This window comes from Triturus cristatus, chromosome 3_2, assembly GCF_964204655.1.
Source record: "Triturus cristatus chromosome 3_2, aTriCri1.1, whole genome shotgun sequence".
In the NCBI taxonomy this organism is placed as follows: Eukaryota; Metazoa; Chordata; class Amphibia; order Caudata; family Salamandridae; genus Triturus; species Triturus cristatus.
The window spans coordinates 261,345,697-261,372,047 of record NC_140584.1 but is presented as its reverse complement, the minus strand read 5'-3'; the positions used below and the strand labels follow the sequence as shown (position 1 = coordinate 261,372,047).

The 26,351-nt window shown below is 49.1% G+C and overlaps 1 protein-coding gene across 10 annotated transcripts in view; it reads right to left on the bottom strand.

The window, feature by feature from the left end:
* EYA3 (EYA transcriptional coactivator and phosphatase 3) overlaps window positions 1-26,351 on the bottom strand; it is a 970,709-nt gene that overhangs the window by 549,446 nt on the left and 394,912 nt on the right. For all 10 annotated transcript variants that reach the window (XM_085647584.1, XM_085647578.1, XM_085647577.1 and 7 more), the window contains one exon: window positions 18,220-18,362. In XM_085647584.1, coding sequence (XP_085503710.1) covers window positions 18,220-18,362 — 143 coding nt within the window. The remainder of the gene's footprint in view (window positions 1-18,219; window positions 18,363-26,351) is intronic.

Below are 26,351 nucleotides of genomic sequence, written 5' to 3'. Positions count from 1 at the left end.
CTAAGGTTTGCCCCCACAAACCCCCTTATCCTGACCGTGGTCAGCAGCCTAGGGTTGTCCGTTGTTATGAGTGTGGCGAGATTGGGCACTATAAGGGGGATGCCAAGTGTCCCAAGAGACCACACCCTCCCATTGGAGGAAAGACCCCTGGGGTGGCGAGCGTAGTGCTCGGGGAGGAGTTTCCCCTAGATAAGGGGGTGAGTGGGCAGGGCTAACCTTAGTGTCCCTAGGGGATTGTGAGATGGTTCCTAAGACCCAGGTGCCCTCAAATACTACTAAGTATAGGCAATGGGTCACCATCAATGCCCAGAGGGTGGAGGCTCTGAGGGACACAGGAGCCAGCATGACTATGGTAAGGAGTCAGCTGGTGTCCCCAGAGCAGGTGATTCCCAACGTAGTCCACCCGGTTGTGATGGCTGACAACCGAGAGGGTCACTATCCAGTGGCCCAGATTCCCTTTGAGTGGGGAGGGGTTGCAGGTCCTCTACGGGTTGCGGTAAGCCCTGCCATGCCGGTCAACTGTTGGAAAATGACCTTGAACACACGGCATGGAAGGAGGTCGAGTTCAAGGCTCACATGGAGATGTTGGGGATGCCCGAGTGGACTTGTGCCAATACACGGTCCGTGACTGCCCGAGGGGGGGGAGTTCACAGAGGTTGGAGCCTGGAATAAGGGCCCAACCAGCTGCCAAAAAGGGTAGACGGGGCCAGGGGAAACCTACCCCGGCATCTGCACCTCAGAAGGTGGAGGGGGCAACTGAAGTGGTCCCGGAGTCCACAGAGGGGGATGTGACTTCCCTGGAGGGCTTACCTACCCCTGCAGACTGGCAGGTGGAGAGAGGACCCACAAGGGAGGAGTTTTGTTGGGCCCAAAAGGAGTGTCCTACCCTTGAGGGTTTACGGCGGCAGGCCGAAGCCCAGGCAGCGGATAACGATTCGGGGAACTTCCACATATACTGGGAAGATGGTCTCCTTTACAGCGAACCCAAGGCTCCGGTGCATGGATCATCCCGGGCCTTGGTAGTTCCCCAGCGTTACCGAGCCTTCCTTTTGGGATTGGCTCACGAAATACCCTTGGCAGGACACTTGGGACAAGACAAGACCTTTGCTCGACTTGTCCCTCATTTCTACTGGCCTCAGATGAGGATTACGTCCGACACTTTTTGTAGGACGTGTGTAACGTGCCAAGCTAGTGGGAAAACAGGGGTGAAGCTGAAGGCTCCCCTGGAACCACTGCCTGTCGTTGGCACCCCCTTTGAAAGGGTGGGCATCGACATTGTTGGGCCATTAGATCCACCAACGTCTGCCGGTCACAGGTTTATCCTGGTTCTGGTGGATCATGCCAGAAACCGGTCCTAGAAAGCTTGTTTCCGGTCCAGGGAAGGCATGGCTTGGCAGTTCGGGCTGGACTGTTCCCATGAGGCACAGGGTCAGACTGATTTGCATATGGCCATGTCTGAACTGGGGTGGCAGAGTGGGCTAAAGAATGGTGATGGATCAAACCCAGATCTGTTGACTGGGTGTGAGTGTTTGATTGGTTCTGATGCTCCGTCCATCACCACCCCCTTTTGTACCACCCGGTACCCAGAGGCTATCCCTCTGAGGACCATTACTGCACCTGCGGTGGCACGGGCTCTGATGGGGATTTTCACCCGGATGGGGTTCCCCAAGGAAGTTGTGTCGGACAGAGGTACCAACTTCATGTCGGCATATATGCGGGCTATGTGGAAAGAGTGTGGAGTCACTTACCGGTTCTCCACCCCTTATCACCCCCAGACCAATGGTCTGGTGGAAAGGTTTAACAAAACCTTAAAGGGCATGATCAGGAGTCTGCCCGAGAGCCTGCGGAGGAAATGGGACGTCCTCCTACCTTGTTTGCTGTTTTCCTACAGGGAGGTACCACAGAAGGGAGTGGGCTTCAGCCCCTTCGAGCTGTTGTACGGACACCCTGTGGGTGGACCCCTCAGCCTGGTGAAGGATGGATGGGAAAAGACTCCCAGAAAACTTCCCCCGGATGTGGTGAGCTACAAGCTGGCCTTTCGTAGCCAAATGGCTAGGTTGTGGAAGCAAGCTTCTGAAAACCTAGAAGCCAGTCAGACGGTCATGAAGGAATGGTATGACCGAAATGCTCACCCGGTGGAGCTGGAGCCTGGCCAGAAGGTGTGGGTGATGGAACCGGGAGAGCTTAGCGCCCTCCAGGATCACTGGTCAGGCCCCTTTGAGGTGATTGAGAAGAAGGGTAAGGTCACATACGTGGTGGACCTTAAGACCCCCAGGCAGCCCCATCGGGTGCTCCATGTCAACCGCCTCAAGCCTCACCAAGAGAGACCCGAGGTCACTTTAATGATGGTGACTGATGGGTCCGAGGAAGAGGAAAGTGAACCTCTTCCTGATCTTTTTGCGTCCCAAGAGAAGGATGGGTCGGTGGAGGGAGTGATCCTCTCACCATCCCTACCTCCCGAACAGTGGAGAGACTGTCACCAAGTTTTGGAGCAGTTTGCTTCCTTGTTCTCCCTTATCCCGGGAAGGACTCATCTGTGTACCCATGATGTGGACACCGGGGACAGCCCACCTGTGAAGTCCAAGTCCTACCGATTGTCAGATAAGGTGAAGGCTAGCATCCATGGAGAAGTCACCAAGATGCTAGAGCTGGGAGTGATTGAACCTTCAAACAGTCCCTGGTCCAGTCCGGTGGTACTGGTACCCAAAGCTGCCCCGCCGGGCACAACCCCAGAACTCCGGTTCTGTGTGGATTACAGGGGACTGAACTCTGTGACAAAGACCGATGCTTATCCTATCCCAAGGGCGGATGAGCTCATTGACCGGTTGGGAGCTGCCCAATATCTCATTACCTTTGACCTTACATCCGGGTACTGGCAGATCTCCCTGACAGATGGAGCAAAGGAAAGGTCAGCCTTCTTGTCAGGTGTCAGCAGCTCAAGAAGGAAAATAGAGCCCACTAACCTTTGCGTAGCAGCCAGCAGGGACGATGTCGCGACGAATATGATCCCTTCGCCACCGGACACGTTCTCTCCCCAGAGTGTAATAAAATACAGCTATGAGGGAACGCACTCGGGGGACAAGGAACAGAAACACGGGTCTTCAGGGTCTTGGGCTTGAGGGTCTGGTCTATGAGTCTCAACTTCCTGTAGGACGGACACAGAAAAACGCATTAGGGAATTGTAGCACTCTACCTTACTCCTTCGCTCACCCTGTTTTCTCCCTGTCTAGTTCCCACTGTCATAGGCGTACCTGAGAGTCTGTTGTCCCCTCTGCGAACCTTCTATGCCTGTACTGTATACCTCACAGCAGACAAGAGAGCGACCTCTTGGCAATGTCGTCACTGTTGAAATTTCGTCACAACGACTGGCCAACTGAATTACTGGTTTTAGCCCCAACTTCCACAGTGTCTAGGAAGCTGACAGAAGTTCTGAAGCCCTTAGTGCAAACGATAGTTAAACAGGAGAAGTAGGGGGTATTTTCACAGTGCTCGTGACGGAGGACACAACGGGACCTGGTGGAGCTTGTGAAGCTCGAGAGAAACAAGAAGCGTGTACTTACAACTAGACAAAGAGTGAAATGCCGCCTGACCTCTTCAGAAAGATGCGTTGGAAATCGGAGGCTCTGGTAGGAATCCCTCCGCTCTTGTGAAGTCCTCAAGGGTATGTCGTGACCAAACTCTGCAGAACGATGCGTGAAAATCGGAGGCTCCGGTAGGAATCCCTCCACTCTTGTGAAGTCCTCTAGGGTAGTACCAAGGATAGTCCGCTTCCTCTATTCCGCGGGAAAGAAAGCGTCCGCTTGTAGCAAGGGTCCGGAACGGATTGTCAAGCGCCGTTTCGACGTCCCGGAAGTGTTTTTATACACTTCCTGGATTGCTGGGTCCTCACCCGGAAACGGGCCAGCCTCTGGGAATTGTAGTCTTTCCGCCCCTGTAGTGACGGAACGGGAGGACGCGACCTTCGCGTCTTAGTTTTCGGCTCCGCGAGTGAAGGAGCATGACAGAACCCCCTCTTAAGGAACGCCGTCTCGGCGGTCGTCCTGGTTTACCAGGGTGAGCCTCATGAAATCTCACCACGAGATCCGGGCAGTGAAGGTTCTGTACTGGTTCCCAGGTTCTATCCTCGACCCCATAACCTTTCCAGTCCACCAAGTACTGAAACCTTCCCCTTATTAACCGGGAATCTAGGATGTCTTGCACCTCGTATTCCTCTTGTCCTTCGATTTCCATTGGGGGGGGTCGTTCTGGCAATCGAATGTGGTTAGGGCACGGATGTAGCAAGGACACATGGAATACGGGGTGGATTCGCCAAGATGGGGGTAAGGATAGTTTCATGGCTACGGGGTTAATGACTTCTACTATGTTATAGGGACCTATGTATTTGGGTTTGAATTTGTTGGTCCCCTTTAAATGTTAATTTTTTGTAGCCAGCCAGACCATGTCCCCCACCTGATATTCGGGTTCTTTTGTTCTTTTCCGATCTGCAAATCTTGTGTGCCGCCTGCGCCGCCTTGAGGTGTTATTTCGCTTCCTGTAACACGGCGCGTAGATGAGCGTGATGTTCTTGTATACTAGGGACCGGTGATTGGATAGGCCAATCAAAAGTGAGCATGTTTGGATGGTAACCGTACAAACAGAAGAAGGGAGAGCATCCCAACGTAGAGTGTTCGGAGTTGTTGTATACAAACTCTGCCGTCCATAGAAGGGTAATCCAGTTGGTAGCGCTCTGAAGGGAAAAACAGCGAAGGTACTGTTCCACAGTCTGATTGAGGCGTTCAGTTTTGTCATCTGTTTGGGGATGGAAACTGGTGGACAGCCTGGCGTCGATGTCCATGGCTTTGCATAACTCTCTCCAAAACCTAGAGGTAAATTGGGATCCCCTGTCTGTGATGAGAACGTTGGGTATGCCATGTGGTCGCACTACATGCTGAAGAAAGACAAAGGCTAAGTCGGAGGAGGAGGTAGGTAGCCCTTTCAGAGGTATGAAATGCCCCATTTTGGTTAAATGGTCCACCACTACTAGCACCACTGTATATCCATTGCAGGGGGGCATTTCCACGATAAACTCCATAGAGACGGTGTGCCATGGTCTGGGAGGGATTGGCAAAGGGCGTAGGAGTCCCATGGGTTTACAGTGTCTCGCTTTTCCTTGAGCACAGATCGAACACCCACTAATGTATGCCTTGGTTCTATATTGGCAATGGTTTTGGAGGTTCCTAGGTGTCCTCCTAACGCTGTATCATGAGCCCATGCCAGGACCCTGCCTCTGAAGATTCACCGTAGGTACGTATAGTGCTTGAGAGCGGTACAATAAGTCGTTAGTTATGACTCTATTCTCGGGTTCCTCCTGGATCCAGGCCCGTACATCAATATCCTCCAAGGAAGTCTTGACTTCCTCGAGAAAGTTCTGAGAGGAGAGTACTGCTAGGGTTGAGTCCGCAATGGTACCCTCTGCTAGTATTAAGGGAGGTTCCTGCGTTTCCGGATCTCCCTGTTTCTCAAGGTCTTCAAAGCGGGAGAGCGCATCTGCCTTCCCATTTTGGGAGCCTGGTCTGTATTTGATGACAAAATCATAATCAGCAAAAAACAAGGTCCATCGAAGCTGGCGGGGTGTAAGCGCCCTAGCTGTCTTGAGGAACAACAGATTCCGGTGATCGGTGTATATTTCGATTGTGTGTTGTGCCCCCAAGAGATAATGGGGCCATTCTTCACAGGCCCGTTTGATGGCGAGCAATTCTTTGTCTGAGATAGAATAATTAAGTTCACTGGCAGTAAGCTTTTTAGAGAAGTAGGCCACCGGGTGTAACTGTCCCGTTTGGGGGTGTCGCTGGGATAATACCCCTCCAAGGGCGTACTGGGAAGCGTCCGTTTCCACCACGAATGGAAGAGAAGAGTCAGGATGTCTTAGGATGGGGGCCTGGGTAAATCTAGATTTCAATTCCTGAAATGAGTTTTCGGCCTCTTCTCCCCACACAAATGGGACATGTTTTCTTAGCAACTGAGTTATGGGTTGGATTACTTTGGAGAAGTCCTTAATAAAACGCCTGTAAAAGTTTGCGAATCCCAAGAAACTTTGGACCGCCTTGACATGCTGTGGAGTCTTCCAGCGGGTTATCGCTTCCACCTTCGTGTCATCCATCTGAAAACCCTCTGCATTAATCACATAGCCGAGGAAGGCGACCTCCGGAACATGGAACAGACATTTCTCCAACTTTGCGTATAGAGAATGTTGCTGTAGTCTTTCCAAGACAGCCGTCACATGCTTGATGTGCTCCGTGAGACAGGGAGAGTAGATTAGGATATCATCTATGTACACCACGCAACAGATGTCCAGGAGGCCTCTCAACACCTCGTCCATGAAATATTGAAAGGCCGCTGGGCCGTTACAGAGCCCAAACGGAATCACCCTGTACTCAAAAAGCCCGAACTTGGTTCGGAAGGCGGTCTTCCACTCCTTACTCTGACAAGATGATATGCACCCCTTAAATCCAATTTAGTAAAAAACCTGGCGCCTTTCAGCTGGTCCAAGAGTACCGGAATCAGTGGGAGAGGGTAGCGGTTTTTTACTGTGACTCGATTTAACGCTCGATAGTCTATGCAAGTCCTCAATTCGGCACAATCTTTCTTCGGAATAAAGAAAAGAGGGGACGATGCTGGCGAGGAAGAGTGCGTGATGAATCCGGATGCCAGGTTTTCTTCTAAGTAGTTTTTCAGGTATCGTGTTTCGGGCTCTGTCAGGGCGTAAACACGACTGCATGGAATGTCCGCTCCGGGAAGTAAGTCAATTCGGCAGTCATGGGTCCTGTGTGGAGGTAGTTGAGTTGCCTTCTGTTTGTTAAAGAGAGACTGGTACTGCTGGTAGGCCTCGGGTAACCGGCTTGTTTTTTCAGGGATGGATGGGCTACACGCGTTGGCCATCAATACTGCGAGTGACGTGGAGTTGGTCTCTGGTCCGGCGGTCTCTTCTGTGCAGTGTTCCTTGCAATACTGGGAATTCATGGAGACCGTGCGGTCGGCCCAGCTGATCTTGGGGTCATGTAAAGTAAGCCATGGCATGCCTAATATGAGACGAAACTGGGGGGCATCAATTAGATCAAAAGAGATGCGTTCATAATGATCCTTCCCGAGTCGCATCAGGAGGCGATGGGTATGGCTTACGACGGGTCCGGATGTCAGTTCTGAGCCATCCACAGCTCTCACGTTGTCAGGGTTCTTTTTTCGTTCACTTGCCACTCCAAGGTGTTGTGCGTATGTTAGGTCCATGTAGTTTCCCGTTGCCCCAGAATCTAGCAGGGCTTCTAATTGCACCGGTTTCGACCCTGTAACCCACAGGGAAACACCCACATTCAGATGTGCGACAGCAGGTTGTAGAGTGTTGGCGATGATGGATGAGATTGGTAAAGGGAAATGACCCGAACCAGAGATCTCTGGCTGACTCGGGTTTGCTAGTTTTCCGCTGGTTCCGGGCTCTCCATGGATGCGATGGTTTTGGGAGAGCTGCTCCGTTCGGGGAGTTGAGCTCGTGCTCGGCATTCCCGTATAAAATGCCCTCCTTTGCCGCAATATAAACAGAGTTTCATTTTTCTCCGTTTTTCTCGCTCCTCAGTAGTTAGGGGACCTCGGATCCCCCCCAATTTGCATCGGTTCGGGTCCTTCAGTTCCTTTGGGGCGTTCCTCCACGGTGTTTCTTGGGCGTGGTAAGAGAGGACGCATCTCCCCGCGACTCCGATCCCCTTTTCTCTCCTGAAGACGGTGGTCCAATTGGACTGTAAGATCTATCATTTCTTCGCACGTGGGGGGCAATTGAACTACCTGTGCCAAAACGTCTTTCAGATCTCCTCTTAGCCCCTGATAAAAAAGGGTGGTCCGTTTCTCCTGTGGCCAGTCAGTCTCCACCACTAACCGGTTAAAAGAGCTAATGTACGTTAAGAGGTCCTGGGACCCCTGCCGCAGAGTAAGGAGTTCGCGATCCAGAGACATCATATGGGACTTCCTATCGAAGAGTTTTCTCAGCTCCACACAGAAGTTTGCAAAGTGATGTAGGATAGGGTCATTGCGTTCCATTAGGGGTATGGTCCAACTAGCCGCATTCCCTCCCATGTATGACATCATGAAGGCGGTTTTTGCCGTGTCCTCATGAAAGATCGACGGTTTACACAAGAAGTGCAGGCGACATTGATTGAGGAACGTCTCAAACTTTTTTGGTTCTCCATAGAAGCGTTCCGGTGGCGCTAAGGGAATGCTGAGCTTCTGGATCACATGAATTGCAGGAGCGGTCTCTGAGGTGGTTGGGGGACTTGGAGAGGCTGTGAAGAACCCACCCCCTTGTGTATCTACTACTGAAGGGAACCGGGTGGGATGAGAAGGGGGTTGTAGTGTTGCTTCTTTGATGTAAGGACTCTGGCCCCTACGGGATAACCCCGCAACTTCCCTTCGTAAGGTATTCACTTCTTTACGTACTTCCTGATTTTCTAGGCGTGAGGTTTGCACCTCATGTTGTAGAGCGGTTAAGCTCTCCAACAGGGAGGACAACACGACATTAGTGTCCATCGTCCGGGCTGGGCGTCTTTCTTGGGCTTGACAATCTGTCAGGTGTCAGCAGCTCAAGAAGGAAAATAGAGCCCACTAACCTTTGCGTAGCAGCCAGCAGGGACGATTTCGCGACGAATATGATCCCTTCGCCACCGGACACGTTCTCTCCCCAGAGTGTAATAAAATACAGCTATGAGGGAACGCACTCGGGGGACAAGGAACAGAAACACGGGTCTTCAGGGTCTTGGGCTTGAGGGTCTGGTCTATGAGTCTCAACTTCCTGTAGGACGGACACAGAAAAACGCATTAGGGAAGTGTAGCACTCTACCTTACTCCTTCGCTCACCCTGTTTTCTCCCGGTCTAGTTCCCACTGGCATAGGCGTACCTGAGAGTCTGGTGTCCCCTCTGCGAACCTTCTATGCCTGTACTGTATACCTCACAGCAGACAAGAGAGCGACCTCTTGGCAATGTCGTCACTGTTGAAATTTCGTCACAGCGACTGGCCAACTGAATTACTGGTTTTAGCCCCAACTTCCACAGTGTCTAGGAAGCTGACAGAAGTTCTGAAGCCCTTAGTGCAAACGATAGTTAAACAGGAGAAGTAGGGGGTATTTTCACAGTGCTCGTGACTGGGGACACAACGGGACCTGGTGGAGCTTGTGGAGCTCGAGAGAAACAAGAAGCGTGTACTTACAACTCGACAACGAGTGAAATGCCGCCTGACCTCTTCAGAAAGATGCGTGGGAAATCGGAGGCTCCGGTAGGAATCCCTCCGCTCTTGTGAAGTCCTCAAGGGTATGTCGTGACCAACCTCTGCAGAACGATGCGTGAAAATCGGAGGCTCCGGTAGGAATCCCTCCGCTCTTGTGATGTTCTCTAGGGTAGTACCAAGGATAGTCCGCTTCCTCTATTCCGCGGGAAAGAAAGCGTCCGCTTGTAGCAAGGGTCCGGAACGGATTGTCAAGCGCCGTTTCGACGTCCCGGAAGTGTTTTTACACACTTCCTGGGTCCTCACCCGGAAACGGGCCAGCCTCTGGGAATTGTAGTCTTTCCGCCCCTGTAGTGACGGAACAGGAGGACGCGACCTTCGCGTCTTAGTTTTCGGCTCCGCGAGTGAAGGAGCATGACACTTTTCCACACCTGAGGGTCACTACCAGTTCTGTGTGATGCCCTTTGGGCTCAAGAACGCCCCTGCCACTTTCCAGCGGCTGGTGAACCAGGTCCTCTCCGGGATGGAGGCCTTTTCGTTTGCGTACCTGGATGACATCGCTGTCTTCAGCAGCAGCTGGGAGGACCATTTGTGTCACCTTCAGGCTGTCCTTCAGGCTTTGCAGCAGGCGGGTCTGACAATCAAGGCCAGTAAGTGCCAGATCGGGCAGGGGTCGGTAGTGTACCTCGGTCACTTGGTGGGTCGGGGCAAGGTGCAACCCCTCCAGGCCAAGATTGAAACCATCATGGCCTGGGAACCCCCCAAGACTCAGACGGAGGTCCGAGCCTTTCTGGGCCTCACTGGCTACTACCGACGCTTCGTCAAGGGATACGGTACTATCGTGGCTCCCTTGACTGAGCTCACTTCTAAAAAGCACCCTCGACGGGTAATCTGGACCGAGGGGTGTCAACAAGCATTTGACACCTTGAAAAAGGCAATGTGTGCGGCACCTGTCCTCAGGGCCCCTGACTTCTCCAAGGAGTTCATCGTCCAAACGGATGCGTCGGAGCATGGCATCGGGGCAGTGCTGTCGCAACTCAATGAGGAGGGTCTGGACCAACCGGTGGTTTTCCTGTCTAGGAGACTACTCCCCCGGGAACAGAGGTGGAGTGCGATTGAGAGGGAGGCTTTTACGGTGGTGTGGGCTCTGAAGAAGCTGCGGCCATACCTGTTTGACTCACACTTCCTGGTTCAGACCGACCACCGGCCCCTCAGGTGGCTGATGCAAATGAGGAGCGAGAATCCCAAGTTATTGAGGTAGTCTATCTCCCTACAGGGAATGGACTTTAGGGTGGAAAATCGCCCAGAAGTGGACCACGCCAATGCTGACGGTCTCTCCAGGTATTTCCGCCTTAGTGAAGAGAACTCCCAAGGGATTGGGTAGCTCTCCCCACTTTCAGCTGGGGGGGGGGGGGGGGACGCGTGTTAGACCTGTCAGCCCTTTGGCAGTTCCCTCCTCATATTTTTTTTCCCTTTCCCTTCTCATTTTCTCTGTTCACTAACTACTTTTGGTGTTGATGTAGAGGCACTGGGCGCCTCATCCTTGCTAACTGAGGGAGAGGCGCAAGGTGCTTCAATGAGGAAATAGGAAGATGGAGGCTTGTCTCATAAAATGGTGGCTTCAACTGTCACCTCAGCACCTGGGCCATAGACTGCCATGGGAGGTTCCGGAACCTTCTGGGCCACTCTGGCCAGTCAGGCCCCAGGTGATAAATAGAGGTGAGGGCAGGGCGGCCATTTTAGGACTTAGTTGAGCTGTGAGGTAGTCAGGAGTTAGGCACCTGAGTGGGGAGGTGGTTGCGCTAGATAGGGAATTGACAGGTCTCAGGGTCTGCACGTCTGCCCTCATCAGTTGACACCACCCCCGACCTTCTGACCGGTCCCTGCACACAGCCAATGACTTTGGAGGTCATCGTCCATGGTGGCCTCTCTATAGCCAGAATCCCTGAAGGAGGACCAGGGGAGGAGTTGCCGTCTAGAACCACCCTGCTCACATTCCTGTAGTTGCCTGGGGCTCTGGAAACAGAGGATTGAGCCTGGTAGCGAAAGGGTGACTGACTACCGGACCGTGGCAGTGCGACCCTGGCCCCCTTAATTTCAGCCCCTCTGAGTGACAGTGTGGCTGGGATAGTTCATATGCAAATGTTCAACCAAGTTAATGTAACTATTGGTCAATAAGAGACTACAGGTGCAAGTTCAAGTGTGACAGGGATCTCTAGTAGCCAGACAAGACATCCGTATAGCGTCTAAGGTTAGGAAGGATCATATGTGATAGACCAGAGCCCAAGAAGTGAGGTGTCCAGGGTACCCAACTGTCTGTAGGGCCACCTGTGGACCCACTGTACACCTAGGGGAAGGGTTACAGGAAATGGAATATGTGGGGATGTCATGTGAGATATGAGAAACGAGGTACTGGTTTGACCAATATGATGAAGGTTAGGAACATGCTATACTGAGATAATGAAAGAAGTCACACGGTTGCTCTGACTATCTTGTAATGTTAATCCTGAATGTAATGGAAAATGTTAATTGAGTGCATCTGAGAAGGAAAGATAAAACTTCTTTACTGAGTCTGAACCTCGTTTTGGGTGTAGCGTCATTTTTAAGTGGTGTTGCGTTGAAGTGTGAGATGGGTGAGGTGCAAGCACGAAATGCCATAGTGAGATAAAAGCCTTTTGGCCGGAGTCAAGCTGCCTCAAGGACGTTAGGTCCAACAGAGAGTATGTGTTGGTCTCACTTACTGTATAGGTGAGTATGTGTGGTAGTATATGTATGAGTACGTGAGTAGGTGTATGAGAAACTGTATGGGTGACAGATTCAGTGTGAATGGCTGTATGTATGACTGGAATGTGTGAGTGGATGGATTAGTCGGTGAGTAGGTGCACGAGTGGCTGTATATGTGAGTTAGTGGCTGTATGAGTGAGTTGATATGCGAGTAGCTCTATGGATCACTAAGTAGGTGTGTGTTTGTATGGATATGTTAGTGGTTGAGTGGAAGTATGAGATGTTGTATGGGGTGAGTTAGTGGTTCTGCGGATGATGTTATCAGCGATGTCTCTGTGATGTAATTTGAGATGCCGCATGGCCCCTCTTCCCTGGCCCAGCCACTAAGAAATGGGATACAGGGCTTTTCGGCCCCAGGGAACCCAATCCCCAAGGACCTGGCCTTATTCAGATAGTGGAGAGAGGCCACGCAGCCCCTGGGGCCTGACCTATATTGTAACATTTTTCAATGGGGAGGGGTTCCTGAGCCAATTTTGACCCCAGGGACCATATCCCCCGGTCCCCAGCCTCTATTGTGGGTACCCTGGTCCCACTCAGCACACCCAGTGATGTCCGCAGGGAACCACGGGGGGAGCCTCAAGGCACCCGTGGTCCCTGCCGGTTCTCCACCTCCTGCAGGAGCTGGCATTACTTTCACACACAGGGAGCTGCTACACATGCAGCTCCCTGTGTCTGAAAGCAATTAATTTGTGTCCCTGCTCACATGAGAGTAGGCAGGGAAACAGACGAATGCCACGCTTCCTGCAAGCGAGAGCATTTTCACAGCATCCCTGGCTGGACACAGCAGGAGCCGGCCCTGGGAGGTGGCGGTCCACAGGACCATATATGGATCCGCGAGGGAAGCCCTGCAGCCCCCTCCATCATAAATCTTTGCTCCGGACCCCCTACATTCATGTATTTCAGCCCCAGGGAGGTGGTGGTCCTCGGGGCTACAGGGGGGTCATGCTCCCCCTTAAATGAAATAAATTGCACCTGGACGTGGCAGTCCCCAGTGAGCTTTCGGGCACATCGGGCCCACTCACATATGTTTTGATAGTGCCCCCGGAAGGTGGCGTTCCCCACCCCATTTATTTACATGTTTGCCCCGGGGAAGTGACGATACTCGGGTGTGGGGAGTGCAGCGCCAGCACCTTTCCCACATATTTATGAATGCCAATGCCACCCGGAACCTGACCCACCTAGAGACTAAAGATTCCGGAAGCGCAGGAGACCACACATTTTTTTTAAATTGTGGATCTAGCGTGATTCCCGCCCAAAAATGTTTTTGCCCTGTGGACCGCCCCCAAGAAGCCTAGGGGGTCAGGGTATTCCTACCTGGTCCCCTACTCTTTTTTTTTTTTTTTTTTAATATGTTTTTGGGTTTTTTGTGGGACTCGGCTCAAGCAGAGTCCGAGATGGCTGCCAACACATTCTGGTTTGAAGAGTTGGCAGCCAATCAGATCTCAGCACAAGATCGGGAGGATTATATACATAGCTATATCAATACAATGTTCACGCTACATACCAAGCGCGAAATCAAGCCCGCCAGCCAGACGTCAGGTAAGACATTTTGTAATTATCCACAGGCAAAGCATTACGCGTTTCGACCTCCAAGTGGGTCTTAATCATATGCGAGGGTCAGTGACATTGGGTTTTAATGCAAAGTTTTTGGAGTCAAACAATTTCCCAAACTATATCTGGCGTGATTCAGACCAGCTATAAACATAGAAGCAGTACTAGTGTAAAAATAAGATAACCTCAAAATGCAGCAAGTATTGAACAGTCTTGCTCATTCCACTTGCCTATCTTATGAATTCAATATAGTCACAAGAATATACTCATTGAAAGGAACAAAGGACAAAAGTGTGGCAGTAGGTCAGTTCCAACCAGTCCTACCCAATAGGACAGAAAATAAAAAAATAACACCCTAGATAACCCTCCTAGGTGCCTATAAAGTAGCTGTTTTACTGACAATTGCTTTTCGGCTAGGTTACTTCCCTTTCTTAATGCTTTACCGGGTGGAAAGTGTAACTGCAGATTCCTCACCTTTGGAATATCCCTAGGTACCAGATTATTAAAAAAAGATTCAATAGCACTGTTCCTGTGTGCCGGTACATAGTATTGTTCAGCTCCTTGGTGGACGGAATGCAGAACAAATAAAAACATTCACTCCCAGTCAAGAAATGTGGGTTAAATCCATCATTCTTTTTCTCACCATGCCACCCCAGTTTAGACCTGGCCATATGCAAATCAGTCTTGACCCTGTGCCTCATGGGAACAGTCCAGCCCGAACTGCCAAACCAGGTCATCGCTGGACCGGAAACAAGCATCCTAGGGCCTGTTTCGGGGTTTCACCCCTCTTCAGCCAGGATAGCTTGATTCCAGTGGCACAGTGAGCCCAGGACCCACGTCTGAACATACCTGGTGCACTTAGGGTGAGAAAGCAAAAGACACACAATTGGACGGAATGCAGAACCAATCAAAACATTCACTCCCAGTCAAGAGATCTGGGTTAAATCCATCTTTCTTATGTTCACCATGCCACCCCAGTTTAGACCTGGCCATATACAAATCAGTCTTGACCATGTGCCTCATGGGAACAGTCCAGCCCGAACTGCCCAAAAAAACCCGATGGATTTAGGCCCAGATCTCTGTACTGGGGTGAATGTATGACATTGTTCTGAATTCTGTCCATCAACTGTTGTTTTTGCATTTGTCACCCCGTGTGGGACGGGTATGCCCAAAGGTGGGTCTTGTGCTCTCCATGCCACTGGAATCAAGCTATCCTGGCTGAAGAGGGGTGAGACCCCGAAACCGGTCCTAGGATGCTTGCTTCCAGTCCAGGGAGGAATTGGCTTAGCAGTTCGGGCTGGACTGTTCCCATGAGGCACAGGGTCAAGACTGATTTGCCTATGGCTGGGTTCAAACTGGAATGGCATGGTGAGCAAAAAAAACGATGGATTTAGGCCCAGATCTCTGTACTGGGGTGAATGTATGACATTGTTCAACATTCTGTCCATCAACTGTTTTTGCATAGGACAGCTACTGCAGCGGGGAAGGAAGGTTTGTAGGAGAGATGTCCCTGCTAGAGTGATCTACTTCTGCCCTGAAAGGATTGGGCCTGCTGTTGCAGCACATGCTGGGAGGGCTGGCATTGCCTGTAAAGGCTAGCCTCCTGGAATAACCCCTAAATGTACTGTTGGTGCAACTGCTTGTCATGACAATCTCAAGGTTCATTTTGCGGCTTTACGGTTATCAAATGAATTGAATGCAGAATCAGCCTTCCCTCCAAACAAAGGCCATCAAAGGGCATACCCATAAAAAAGGTGTTTAGTCATCCCCCTGAAAACCCAGTTGATTGTGTAAGCAGTCATTGGCACTAGTGTTTGCAATCGGTGGTGTCCAAGTCAGCATGCAAGACATTCTTCACTTCACACTGGCTATCAGGTATCATTTGAGCCACAGAGGCACTTAGGTCTTCTTGGCCAGCTAGCAAGATCTTATCGCCATGTCACAAAGCCCTGAGGGTACAGGCTGGCAAGAACTCACTGGCCATGCCATAATGCATGGGTACCTATAACTGAAGGTACACTGCTTTCAAGAATCGTAACCTTGCCGAAGTGAACGTTTTCTATTCAAAAGGCATCAATACGCTTCTAATCCCTATTCAATGTCAGTAACCATTAGGAATGACCGTACTCATTGACAAGTGCTTCATGAAGCTTTCACACAAAGTAAGCAAAGTTAGAAAATCTGGATCACCGGAGGCCTGTCTACGTCGCCTGGCAAGAGATCAACTCACTAGATGGCCGGAGCACGGCTTGGACCATGTGGCCAGGAGAGTGTCTGCAAGAGCCTTGATGAATAGCAACAGTGGCTCAAAAGAGACTGGGCCTGGTTGAAGGATCTCAGCTCATACATTTGCCTTAGTTTTATCAGTAGGCAACTGTAAGCCTAACACTTCTGATGCCCTTCTCACTACTACTACTGAAAAGGCACTTTCTTCCGCTGGAAACAAAGGTGATGACTCTAGCTCAGTCCTTACAGATAGATCCATTCTGTAAACCTAGGTATGGCCCATCAGCAGTATAGTGAGAAGAAAGCAGGTTGCCCGACTCGTCGTCATCATCATCTGTGTCAAGGGGAACATTTTGCAAGCCCTGCATCAGAATCTGATCAGAATCAAATCCAAATATGGCCTCCAGCCTCAGATATTGCTGGCTTAGAGGTAGAGGATTAGAATCTGGTTGCAAAGTGATTTATTTTATTTTTGTTGCAATCTCGTAGTGCAGCATTGGTTTAGAGCAGGTGGACGGCAGCTTGAGGTAAGAGACCAGGGTCTGATACGCAGTCTGTGGAATCTGCATCAGCATGGAAACAACTGGCGTGCTCTGTGGGGCTGGAGTAGAAGTGTTAACCAATGTTGGAGGGCTCCCAGGAAAATATTCCACAGGCACCGAGGTTTGACCCGTAGGCAGATGTTCAACTAGAGCCCCTCTAGGTTCTATGGGGCCAAAAGACGCAAGAGCGTCTGAAAGCTGCAGAAGGGTCTCCTTGAAGGCCTTTATTATCAGAGGGCTTCCAGCCCCAGCTGCACCCCAAATTGGAGTTAAAAGACGACTGCAATTCAGGATGCTTTGAATGGCATCCTTCTGCCTGATTTAAAGTAGCAGGATGAGTCCCACTTAGCTTCCTTGCACTTTGACTTACAGGAAGACTTGGAGCAGGAACCAGGACTTCAAGAGGTAACGGGTCCTTGAATGGGACTGCAAGCAGACCAGTGACTTGGAATGGGACCTATGCTTCAACCCAAACCTATTCTTATGTTTGGTGACCTAGAGTTCGGCCTCAAACTCCTGGAGGGCAAATTTATTGCACGATTCTGAGTTGTGACCAGAACCCAGGCACCAAAGACACACGTTGTGCAGGTCCATAACTTACATCAACTTCCTGAAATAATGGCGTACCCTAAAACCTGTTGTTTACCTTGGAGACATTGTCCTCTGAAACAATGTCCGAGGTAAACTAGTTGGAAAATCATCAAAGTTTGTGGTGAAACTACAGATCCAAGTCGAAGGTTACAGAAAGAAGGGAATAGGCATCAGTGCACAAAAGGGTGTTGATTATGTGTTCTGCTCTGTGACTGGACACAGTCACTGCAGAGCCACAATGGGTCACTCTACAGGTGCACGGAGGCACAGGTGTAAACTACTATGGATCCAGTTTGGCATCTGGGCATAATTTCAAGAGGAGGAATCTGCAGTTCGAAGTATCCATCAGAAGAGTGGGACAACCACAATGAAAAATGGAAATCAGCATGGTGTTCGGGCTACAAGACTTGGTGGTAAGTGATGTGTAAAGGAACATTTTGGAAGCTGGTTACATACAAAAAGCTATTTCATACTGAAAAAAGGGATGGATAACTGATACACAGAAGGTGGCACCGCTTTCCAAGGTTACCTTTATCACGCTCACCTTTAAATCTTTCACCTAACACTAGGAGAACCACTGGTACCTGCTGCATGCTAAACTGACTTTTAAGCACTAACAAATCTAAAACCCTCATGCTTATGTAGCAGAGGAAGGGAAAACTCCATCCTCCAACCCATCATGTCATCTTGAAGTCTTCTCCCAAGTCCTTAATCTTTGAGTAGTATAGTTGATCTTAAAGTTTAATAGGGTTGGGCTAGCATGCATGTCAGCTCCCCCCAACGTAATGAAAAGCACCTTATACGCTTCCTGACCTAAGATGCACCACAATATTTTGAGCACAGTGCCCTTAAAGCCACAGTAAAGACGGCTATCAACCAAATAATACACCTGAGCTTTCCACAGAAGACAGCTAGATACCAGTTTGAATGAGGTACAGAGATTACCAGTACAACTATATAGCCATGGTATTCCCAGTGCAATTGACTTAAGACGCCTTTTCTCATGCTGACTAGTGGCTTATTTCACTCTGCGAATTTGGCTAGTGTATAGTCTTGCCAGGATTGCATGGATGGAAATATTAATAGGCCTGTACTTGGATTGATCATTAATAGGTAGCATAAAACTTTCTTTTGAATCAGGTGATAGATTACCTGGCTTTGTCTTTACTTTTCCACACCAATTTAACCAGCATTTTAGAATGTCTCTAGATAGTTAGAAGAACTAGAAATATTCATCAACATGTCACATATGTGGAATGAAAACAATATTTAGTCAAGCTCACCAAAAGGAGGTAGGCCATACGTTTGAGAAGCCTGAGGGTACACAGTGTAAGGCTGGGACTGCTGCAGTGCCTGGTATGGAGTCTGTCCAGAATATGCGTGCATTGTGTCGAGCACAGGTAAAGAAAGGATGTGTGTGTACTGCCTGAAAATGACAAACAAGAAGTTAATTAGTAACAATGCACAAATTATTGCAATACACAAAATTGTCCCTCCCTATCCCATAACCCCACACCACAGCACCCACCCCACCACCACCAATGTGCTAGCTTGAAAAAGTTTTACTTGTTCAACTCGTGTTAAATCATTTACTGATGACAACTTTTAGTACATGAGGAACATATGTCAGTTGCCAGGGACATAAGGACTCTTGCCCACTAAGTGACACTATTAGCCTGATAAAAGTGCCTGTCCTTTGTTGATCACTCAAGATCAGGCTGCCTGCTTCCTTCTGAAACTTCTAGGTGTCAAAGGTTTTGGGAATTTGTCTCTGTAGTCCTTTCCAGGGCACTGTGTAACAACCAACAAACAGTAAACAATACACTAATCTCTTATTTGCAAACTCAGATTCTCTTGTTATTTTATTTCAAGTTTTGTGGCAGTACAAAATTCACTGATCAGCATTTATTTAAATAGTGGGGGTCACTACTAGTTAAACGTATGTTTTTAGAAGATTTCTAAATAGGAAGTGATAGTGTTCTCTTAAATATTTTGTAAGTAATATGAATCGACTATGTAACTTGGCAAATAAAGCTTAACAGAAATTAGGCCACATATGAGCTTGTTGTCTGTAAAACACCAATGATTTATTTATCCTAGACCAAATTCCAACTAGGTTCAGCTTTTCATCGATGTCCTACATGTTTATATCACTAGGAATGTGCTAATGTCAACCATGAAACCTATTGTAAAGGAGCAGAAGGAATATTGGACAAACAGATGGGCGAGTGCAGAGAGGGACGTCACCGGTAAGGTAGAGACCAGACCCAGCAAAGGTGAAAGGCTGTTGATACTAAAGCTTAATCAACTTTAGCAACTGTATATTGTTTTACCACTTTGGTGGGAGAAATGCTGGTAAGCAAAGTCCAGACATAAATCATCCCTTCCCTACATGAAAAACACCCCTACCACTATCACCCTTCAAAAAGGTGAATACCCAGATTAATTTAGCATTGCTTTGTTTACAAATACATATCCATGCACTCACCCACTCTGCCACACTAATTAGCCAAATTAGGTCTAGTTTAGGAAACTTACCAAAACATCCTGAATTGTATCCCATAATATAGCAGATAATTACTACTCAACCCCCATTCTCATGGCAAGAGAATAGTGAATCCTTTGGTTTTATTTTTTAATCTCCTATGAGAAAGGTCAATAATTTAACACTTAATACTATTCAACTAGTCATTTAAATGTACAAATTTAACTATTAAGTGATTCATGTAAAGTGTCATGTTCTTCCTCAGTAAACCACACAGTATTATGTTTGGGGTGTACTGTATCCAACAGATATAATTCTACATCATATGCCAAAACCTACACGTTACTAGGACCTATAAATCTAGATTTACTCCTACATTACAAGCCTGCAGATTACACATTTTCGCTTACTATACACCTTAAATCCTACAAGCTACAAGAATGAACCAATCTAGATTTACTCATACTGTTCTCCCTGAATATCCTTGGCTGATCGCCACTAATCTCAGTGAGACATCATCTTTATGAAGTTAGACTGTTGTTACATGCTTATTTCAACGAATTTAAGTTGACGACTGCAATGCCAAATATACACAGGGTAATGTCCTTTTCTGTATCTATCACTGGTTATTTTTCTTCAATGAGTGATCTGCTGTATCAACTATGAAACTTTGTGTTGATTGGTTACATTATTACTTTAATCAAACTACCAATACAATTAGACGCTGATTGTAAGTGGCTACATGATATTTTAAATAGTGAGATGGTGAAGGAAGTGTTCATCTTTGAACTGTAATCGATTTAACAGAGAAGTCTATTCTAACTGATAAAAGAAAAATGATGCTTAAAGTTGCGTACTGATCTGAAAATAGTAAAAATTAAACAAAGTTTCCTACATGAGTATGACGCATGTGCTTAAGTAATAAGAAATCTTGTGGTGCTAAAATGTAATAAATAACCAAAAGAAGTACACTTGTGATTAGAACTACCGTCCCATTGTTGATATTGTTAATATTTCAGAGAAAACTGAATTTTCTTAAAATAACCCTCGCCCACCAAAGTGACCCATGGAAGCATGCTTCATCATCGGGTTCTTCTCGATCCGCTACGGGACGGGGCGTGCTACGACTGACGGAGACATGGGAGCAGTTTGTTGGGTGTTGACTATGAGGGATGGGAGTGGGAGGGTCAAGCAAATGAGTATAGTTAAAAAGTACCTAGCTATTTGGAGTATAATTATTAAGTCCTGTAGCTGGTATTAATAAAAAAGGGGTGGGTGGAGACTAACACTATGATGGGTGTTTGTCTCCTGGTCTACATGTTTCAAGCCTAATCCCTAAGGCTTTGTCAGGACCAAAGGAAATGACCCCATGTACCACTGATAATATGACTCAATAGGTCACCTTGCGTATTCAGTTACAGGATTATTTCTTTAAATGAAATATTTCATGCATTTACAATACCTACTAGGTATGCTCTCTCAGTTAAGACATAATAGTTCACTAATTAGGGCCCCATGAGCTCTTCACAGGAAGGAAGGGGCATTTGTAGTCCCACAATTGTAAAAGCAGATCCCTTGCTCGGTATGATATGCCTAACCTGTGGCTCCGAAGACCGTCTAAAATGTAATATACACACTGGAGAGTTCCAGATGTGTACAGCCATGTAAGTATTATCTAAAAGATCTCAGACTTTCATGCTATGTAGGGAAGAGAGGACTGCATTTAGACAGTGGTTAAAAATGTAATTACCGTGATTTTGGCAGGTGGCAATTTCGAATGTTGCATCATATAATGTTTTCAAAGACCCAGATAAGAATGCAAGATCCTGAGAACAGGGAATGAACATGTGAATGTATTAGTCTGCTAGATTCTGACTTTGACCTAGAAATTAATAAATCTTCTAAAACTGCATTTACCAGCTGATGACACAAAAATTAAAAGAGCCATTGTTAATTGTAATCAAAAAATGAAATGATTGTGCAATATTTAGCTGTGACTGATAAATTGCTTTTTATAAAGTGCTTAATATTGCTTATCAGATAATGTTTAGATTGCTGTTTTTAACTTACTATGAACAAAACTAAACAGACCCGAGTCACTTCCCTAGCTACTCTTGCCTATATTTTGCAATTTCAAACATTACTGTAGTTTACAAGTGTGACAAATGGCTTACAGAACTTTCACTGTCTCAAAACTATTTCCAAACTATGCCTGAGCAGGGTTAAAGTATGTCTCATCTGAGTTCATTCCCATGATCTTAATTAATCAAATGTGCTACAAAATATATTACAATTTAGTAGGAGACTGCAGATGTTTACAGTAACTGAGCCTGGAATTCTTGAGCCAACTATAGGGTCTTGAGCAGTGGAGTACGTTTTTGTTAATTCAGAAAACCATCAGGAAATGGTTAGTCATATTTCCTCATTTCCACCTCTTATAGTATTGTGAACTAACAAAAATACTAAACAGGGGCCTAATGTACACAGCCTCAAAGGGAATGGGAAACTTTATTAAAAAAAAAAAAGGAAGAAAAGTGGTGGAAAGGCTCGAAAAAGTCCTTTCCACAACAAATTTTATTGGAGTTTTTTTTCCTGACAATGACCCGGAGGACCAAATACAAGTACAGTAAAATACCGGATACATGGTGCGGCTTTATCCCCATCGGGAATAGCAAGGCGTAATAGAAACAATAAGAAAAAGCTACAATAATGAAAAACAAATGTATGCGCAATAGCCATACAATACCCCTCCCCTCCCAACCACCGCTCACAGCCAGACACATGTATACATTAAGGAACATGGGCGTCCTGTCAGAATGTCGAATTTCAGCGTCCAGTTGCAAGTCTGTGGTGCCCGCAGGTTCTAGAATTAAGCCCCGGTAATCAGCCCAGAACTGCCAAATTTTGGGATGTTTTTGCGGGCACACCCTCGCCTGAAAAAGCAATTTCAAGGACCAAACAGAGGTACATGCCTTTCTACCAGACACCCAACAAAGGTGGATTTGCGTTTTTCCATTGACAGGCAATGTCCCGTTTAGCAAGGGTAAGGCCAAGAAATAGCAGGTGCCGTTTGTATTGATTACCGCCAATCCCCCTAGTGCTGTGTAACAGGAGAAAGTTCGAGGTCTGAGGGACGTCCCAAGCGAGCACCTCTGCCATGCACCCCACCACTCCCCTCCAAAACCAGGCCAGGGCTCTACATTCCCAAACTGTACGTAGGAAGGTGCCGTCCTCGGATCCGCAGTGCAGCCATTTGGGGGAATTTAGAAGACCCATACGCCAGAGCCGGTGCCTAGTAAAGTAGGCATGATGGAGATATTTAAACTGAATTAAGCAAAGGCACGAGGATATCGCTGCCTGGTGAGGGGACCCCCAGAGCCTCCACCCAATCATCGTCTAGGTCGCCTATGTCTCTCTGCCACGCCACCCAGAGGGCCTCTAGGTAGTGGTGCTGTTCATGACCAGGGATTGGTAAATCTTTGATATGTTATGATTGCCCAAGTTCCCCATAAGGAGTTTCCCTTCCAATGGACTGAAGTCGGGCAGAGCCGAGAGGGTACATGTGTATGGTGTTGCAGCTGTAGATATTTATAGATTTGGCTGTGGGGTACGGAAAATTCAGATTGAAGTTCCTGAAACAATTTAAGAACAAGGCGCCGCACCACATCCCCCAAGGGTTCTACGCCAATCCGGTCCCAACCCTGAAAGCCCTAGAACCTTGCTACCTGGGGAAGGAACATATTCTGCCACAGCAGAGTCTCCTGCGTAAGGCACCCCGAACACCCTAGTCGTGGGAGGGACTGCCTCCACACCAGGAGCACCACCCTCTTAGTTAGGGGAAAGGAACCCACGTCTGCTCTGCTATAAAGGTATTTGCTTATAGATGGATTGCATGTCCCCGATCTCTCCACCTCATAAGCTGGGTCACTCTGTGACAATACCACCATTCATTAATTCCCTGTAGATAGAGAGCGGCATGGTAGGATTGGACATCTGCTGCTGTTATGCCCTCGCAATAAATGGATTGGAAGCCGGTACGTAAGGCTACCCGAGATGCACCTTCCCCCGTAGGAACTGACCCAGTACTGCATTGATCTGTCAAAACCAGGTGAGGGTAACTGGAAAGGAGTGGTTCTGCAATTGGTACAAAAGACTGGGCTGGGAGACCATTTTAAAAATGGCAGAGTGACCATAAAGGAATAGGGGTAAATGAGACCAATTTCTAACCTCAGTCTTTACTCACTCTGTCAGTGGGCCCTGGTTTCAATCTCATGAGATTGTTGGACTGCGCACCAGGAACACCCCCAAACTATTGAAAGCCTTTGGCTTCTATGGGTAAGCCCGCAGCCCACGTGATATCACCTGGCGATCCCATTAGCGGCAACAGTGCAGATTTACTGACGTTAAGATATAGCCCCGACGTCTCCCCAATAACCTGCATTAACTTTAGGATCCTGGGGGGCGCTAGGTGGCGCACGACCAAAATGGCCGCACGCCTGTAAAGCGCTCGCCCAGCCAAGCAGGCAACTATCCGTTATGACAATCCTGGGGCCGAATATCATGTATTTGGATTCACCGCGAGCCGGCTGAGGAGCTGCTGACTCCGGAGATACCAAGAACGCGAGCTTTACCTGAAGGCATGCAGCTGCGGAGGCTTTGAGTGGCGCTTCCCGATACTCTATGGTCTCCAACGGCCGGCGATTGAGCCGCCCGAGGCCGCTGTGACACGACTGCTGCTGGTCCGAGAGGGACGCGCTGGCAGAGGAGGCCTCCTGCATTGTCTGACGGCTGCACGAAGCAGGGAGGCGCCTGCGGATACGGATACGGAGCCTGGGGAAGCTCCTGGTGCCGACTCCGGGTCCTTGTCGCTGAGTGCGGACCTGCGGGCTGGCGCCCCGGGAGCTGGCGATACACGCGGTGGCGGGGCGGCGTCCCCGCGGGACGAGGCTCTGCGGGAGGTGGTGTGAACAGAATCCTGGTGACCTCGGACGGCTTGTGAGCCACGCTCGCTAATGCTCTGGGATCAGCTCTTCTACGACGACTGCTGGTGGAGCCGCCATTGTACTGCGTGCGTTGTGCCGGATAAAGGCAGCCTCCATTTTGATTGCCTGCCCTGCCACAGCCTGCAGCCCGGCGGCCTAGAGTCGAGGTGAGCAAGGTGGGGCCCCAGTTCGGCTGCCTGTGGGGTGCTGGGTGTGCTGCTCCCCCCTGACCCATGCTATTTGATCGTCCTGCGAGATAATTGGTGATCAGCCGGCCACCGGCGCCCATTTTGTGCTACGAGTGCTGTGGTGGATCTGCGTTTCTGGGGCAGGACGTCTGTGCACTTCTGATAGAGGGCGGCTGCGGCAACGTTCTAGCCCCCCGGGACTTTGACGGAGCGTTGGGTTTGCAGGTGGTGCCATGTGATCCTCGGAGGCCCAGCTTGAGGGGGTGCCACTGAAACTTGGGAGCGGCTAATTGTCGACATAGTGGACGGACATTGCTTCGTTGCTGCCGCGGCTACCCGTGAGGCTGTTCTACTGGACATTCATCCAGCTTGACGCTGGAAGGCTGGCATTTATTGGCACATTTGAGGGCGCTGGCTGTGTTGCTCTGGGGGTCCCTTCTGCTGGGCATGAAGCAAAGCCTCACGACCATAGGTACTAAAATTGATACCAGTCAACAAGCTGGACCAGCATGAGCAGCGTCTGAAGGAGGCGGAGACCAGGGTCTCGGACCTGGAGGATGGCGCCGCTGCGAGTAAGGGGCAACTGTCACAAATGGACAAGCTGCTCAAGATAATAGCCGACAAAAACGAGGATTTGGGGGCCCGTTCACGAAGAAATAATGTTTGTATTCTTGGCCTGGCAGAGTCCACCAATGTGGGTCGCATGGAAGATTTCATTGAGAGATTGGTTGTGGAGCTATTTGGCAGAGACCCTTTTTCAGCACACCTTACGGTGGAAAGAGCCCACCGGTCTCTGGGCGCTCGACCGCCCCCGGGGGCGCCGCCTCGACCGGTGATCGCCCGATTTTTGAACTATCGGGACCGCGATACGGTCCTTCGCCTGGCCCGGGAGAAGAAACGGGTGCAATATGAGAACACCACCTTGGAATTCTACCCCGATTTTACCCCATCGGTTCAGGAGGACCGACAGGTTCCCTACAGTAAAAAAAAAGCTTCAGACGCAGGCCATCCCTTATGCTATGCTATATCCGGCGCGGCTGAGGATAACGCATCAGAGTAAGCAGCATTTTTTCCAGAACCCGCAGCAGGCTGAAGATTACCTTAGACAGCAGCGACGGGGGTCGTCCGAGAAGTTGGAGGCCCGGAGTCGCTCCAGATCCCAGTCTCCACTGTCAGACCCCGACTAAGGCCTGTGATTGACTCTGATTTTCCTCTGGATCTCCTCTGTCTCTTGGCTCCTCTGTCTGGTTCGTAGTTGGTGATGGACTATTATATTATATGCAATCGACATACTGTCCTGCTTGGCACCTCCTCTGTCCCAAGATAGCTGCTCGCTTATTAGCGATGCAGTGAATGGGTGAAAGTAAGGAGGGAGAGGGCGGGTCGTGGGCCCCTGGCGGTCCCTCATGAGGGCATACCCCCATTACTATGGTAGTGGGAGATAGCAAATGGGGGATGTGGGTAATTGGCGATGCGGGGAGGGTTGTAATGCCCGGCGTGTTGGGGAAGCCGGTGTGGGTGGCGGGTGGGAGGTGCACGGTTGCTGGTGCATGGTTTGTTAATTTTTCGATGGCTCTCGATGCAGGACTGGGTACGGTCTTTTATAACGAATACAACAACGAACACTGTGCGTGAGGAACATGGGTTTAAGATTGCATCATGGAATGTGCGGGGTCTGAATAACCCCAGGAAGAAAAGGCAGATACTGGGGTAGATAGACACCATATCTCTGTGGCTCTGTTACAGGAAACCCACTTCAG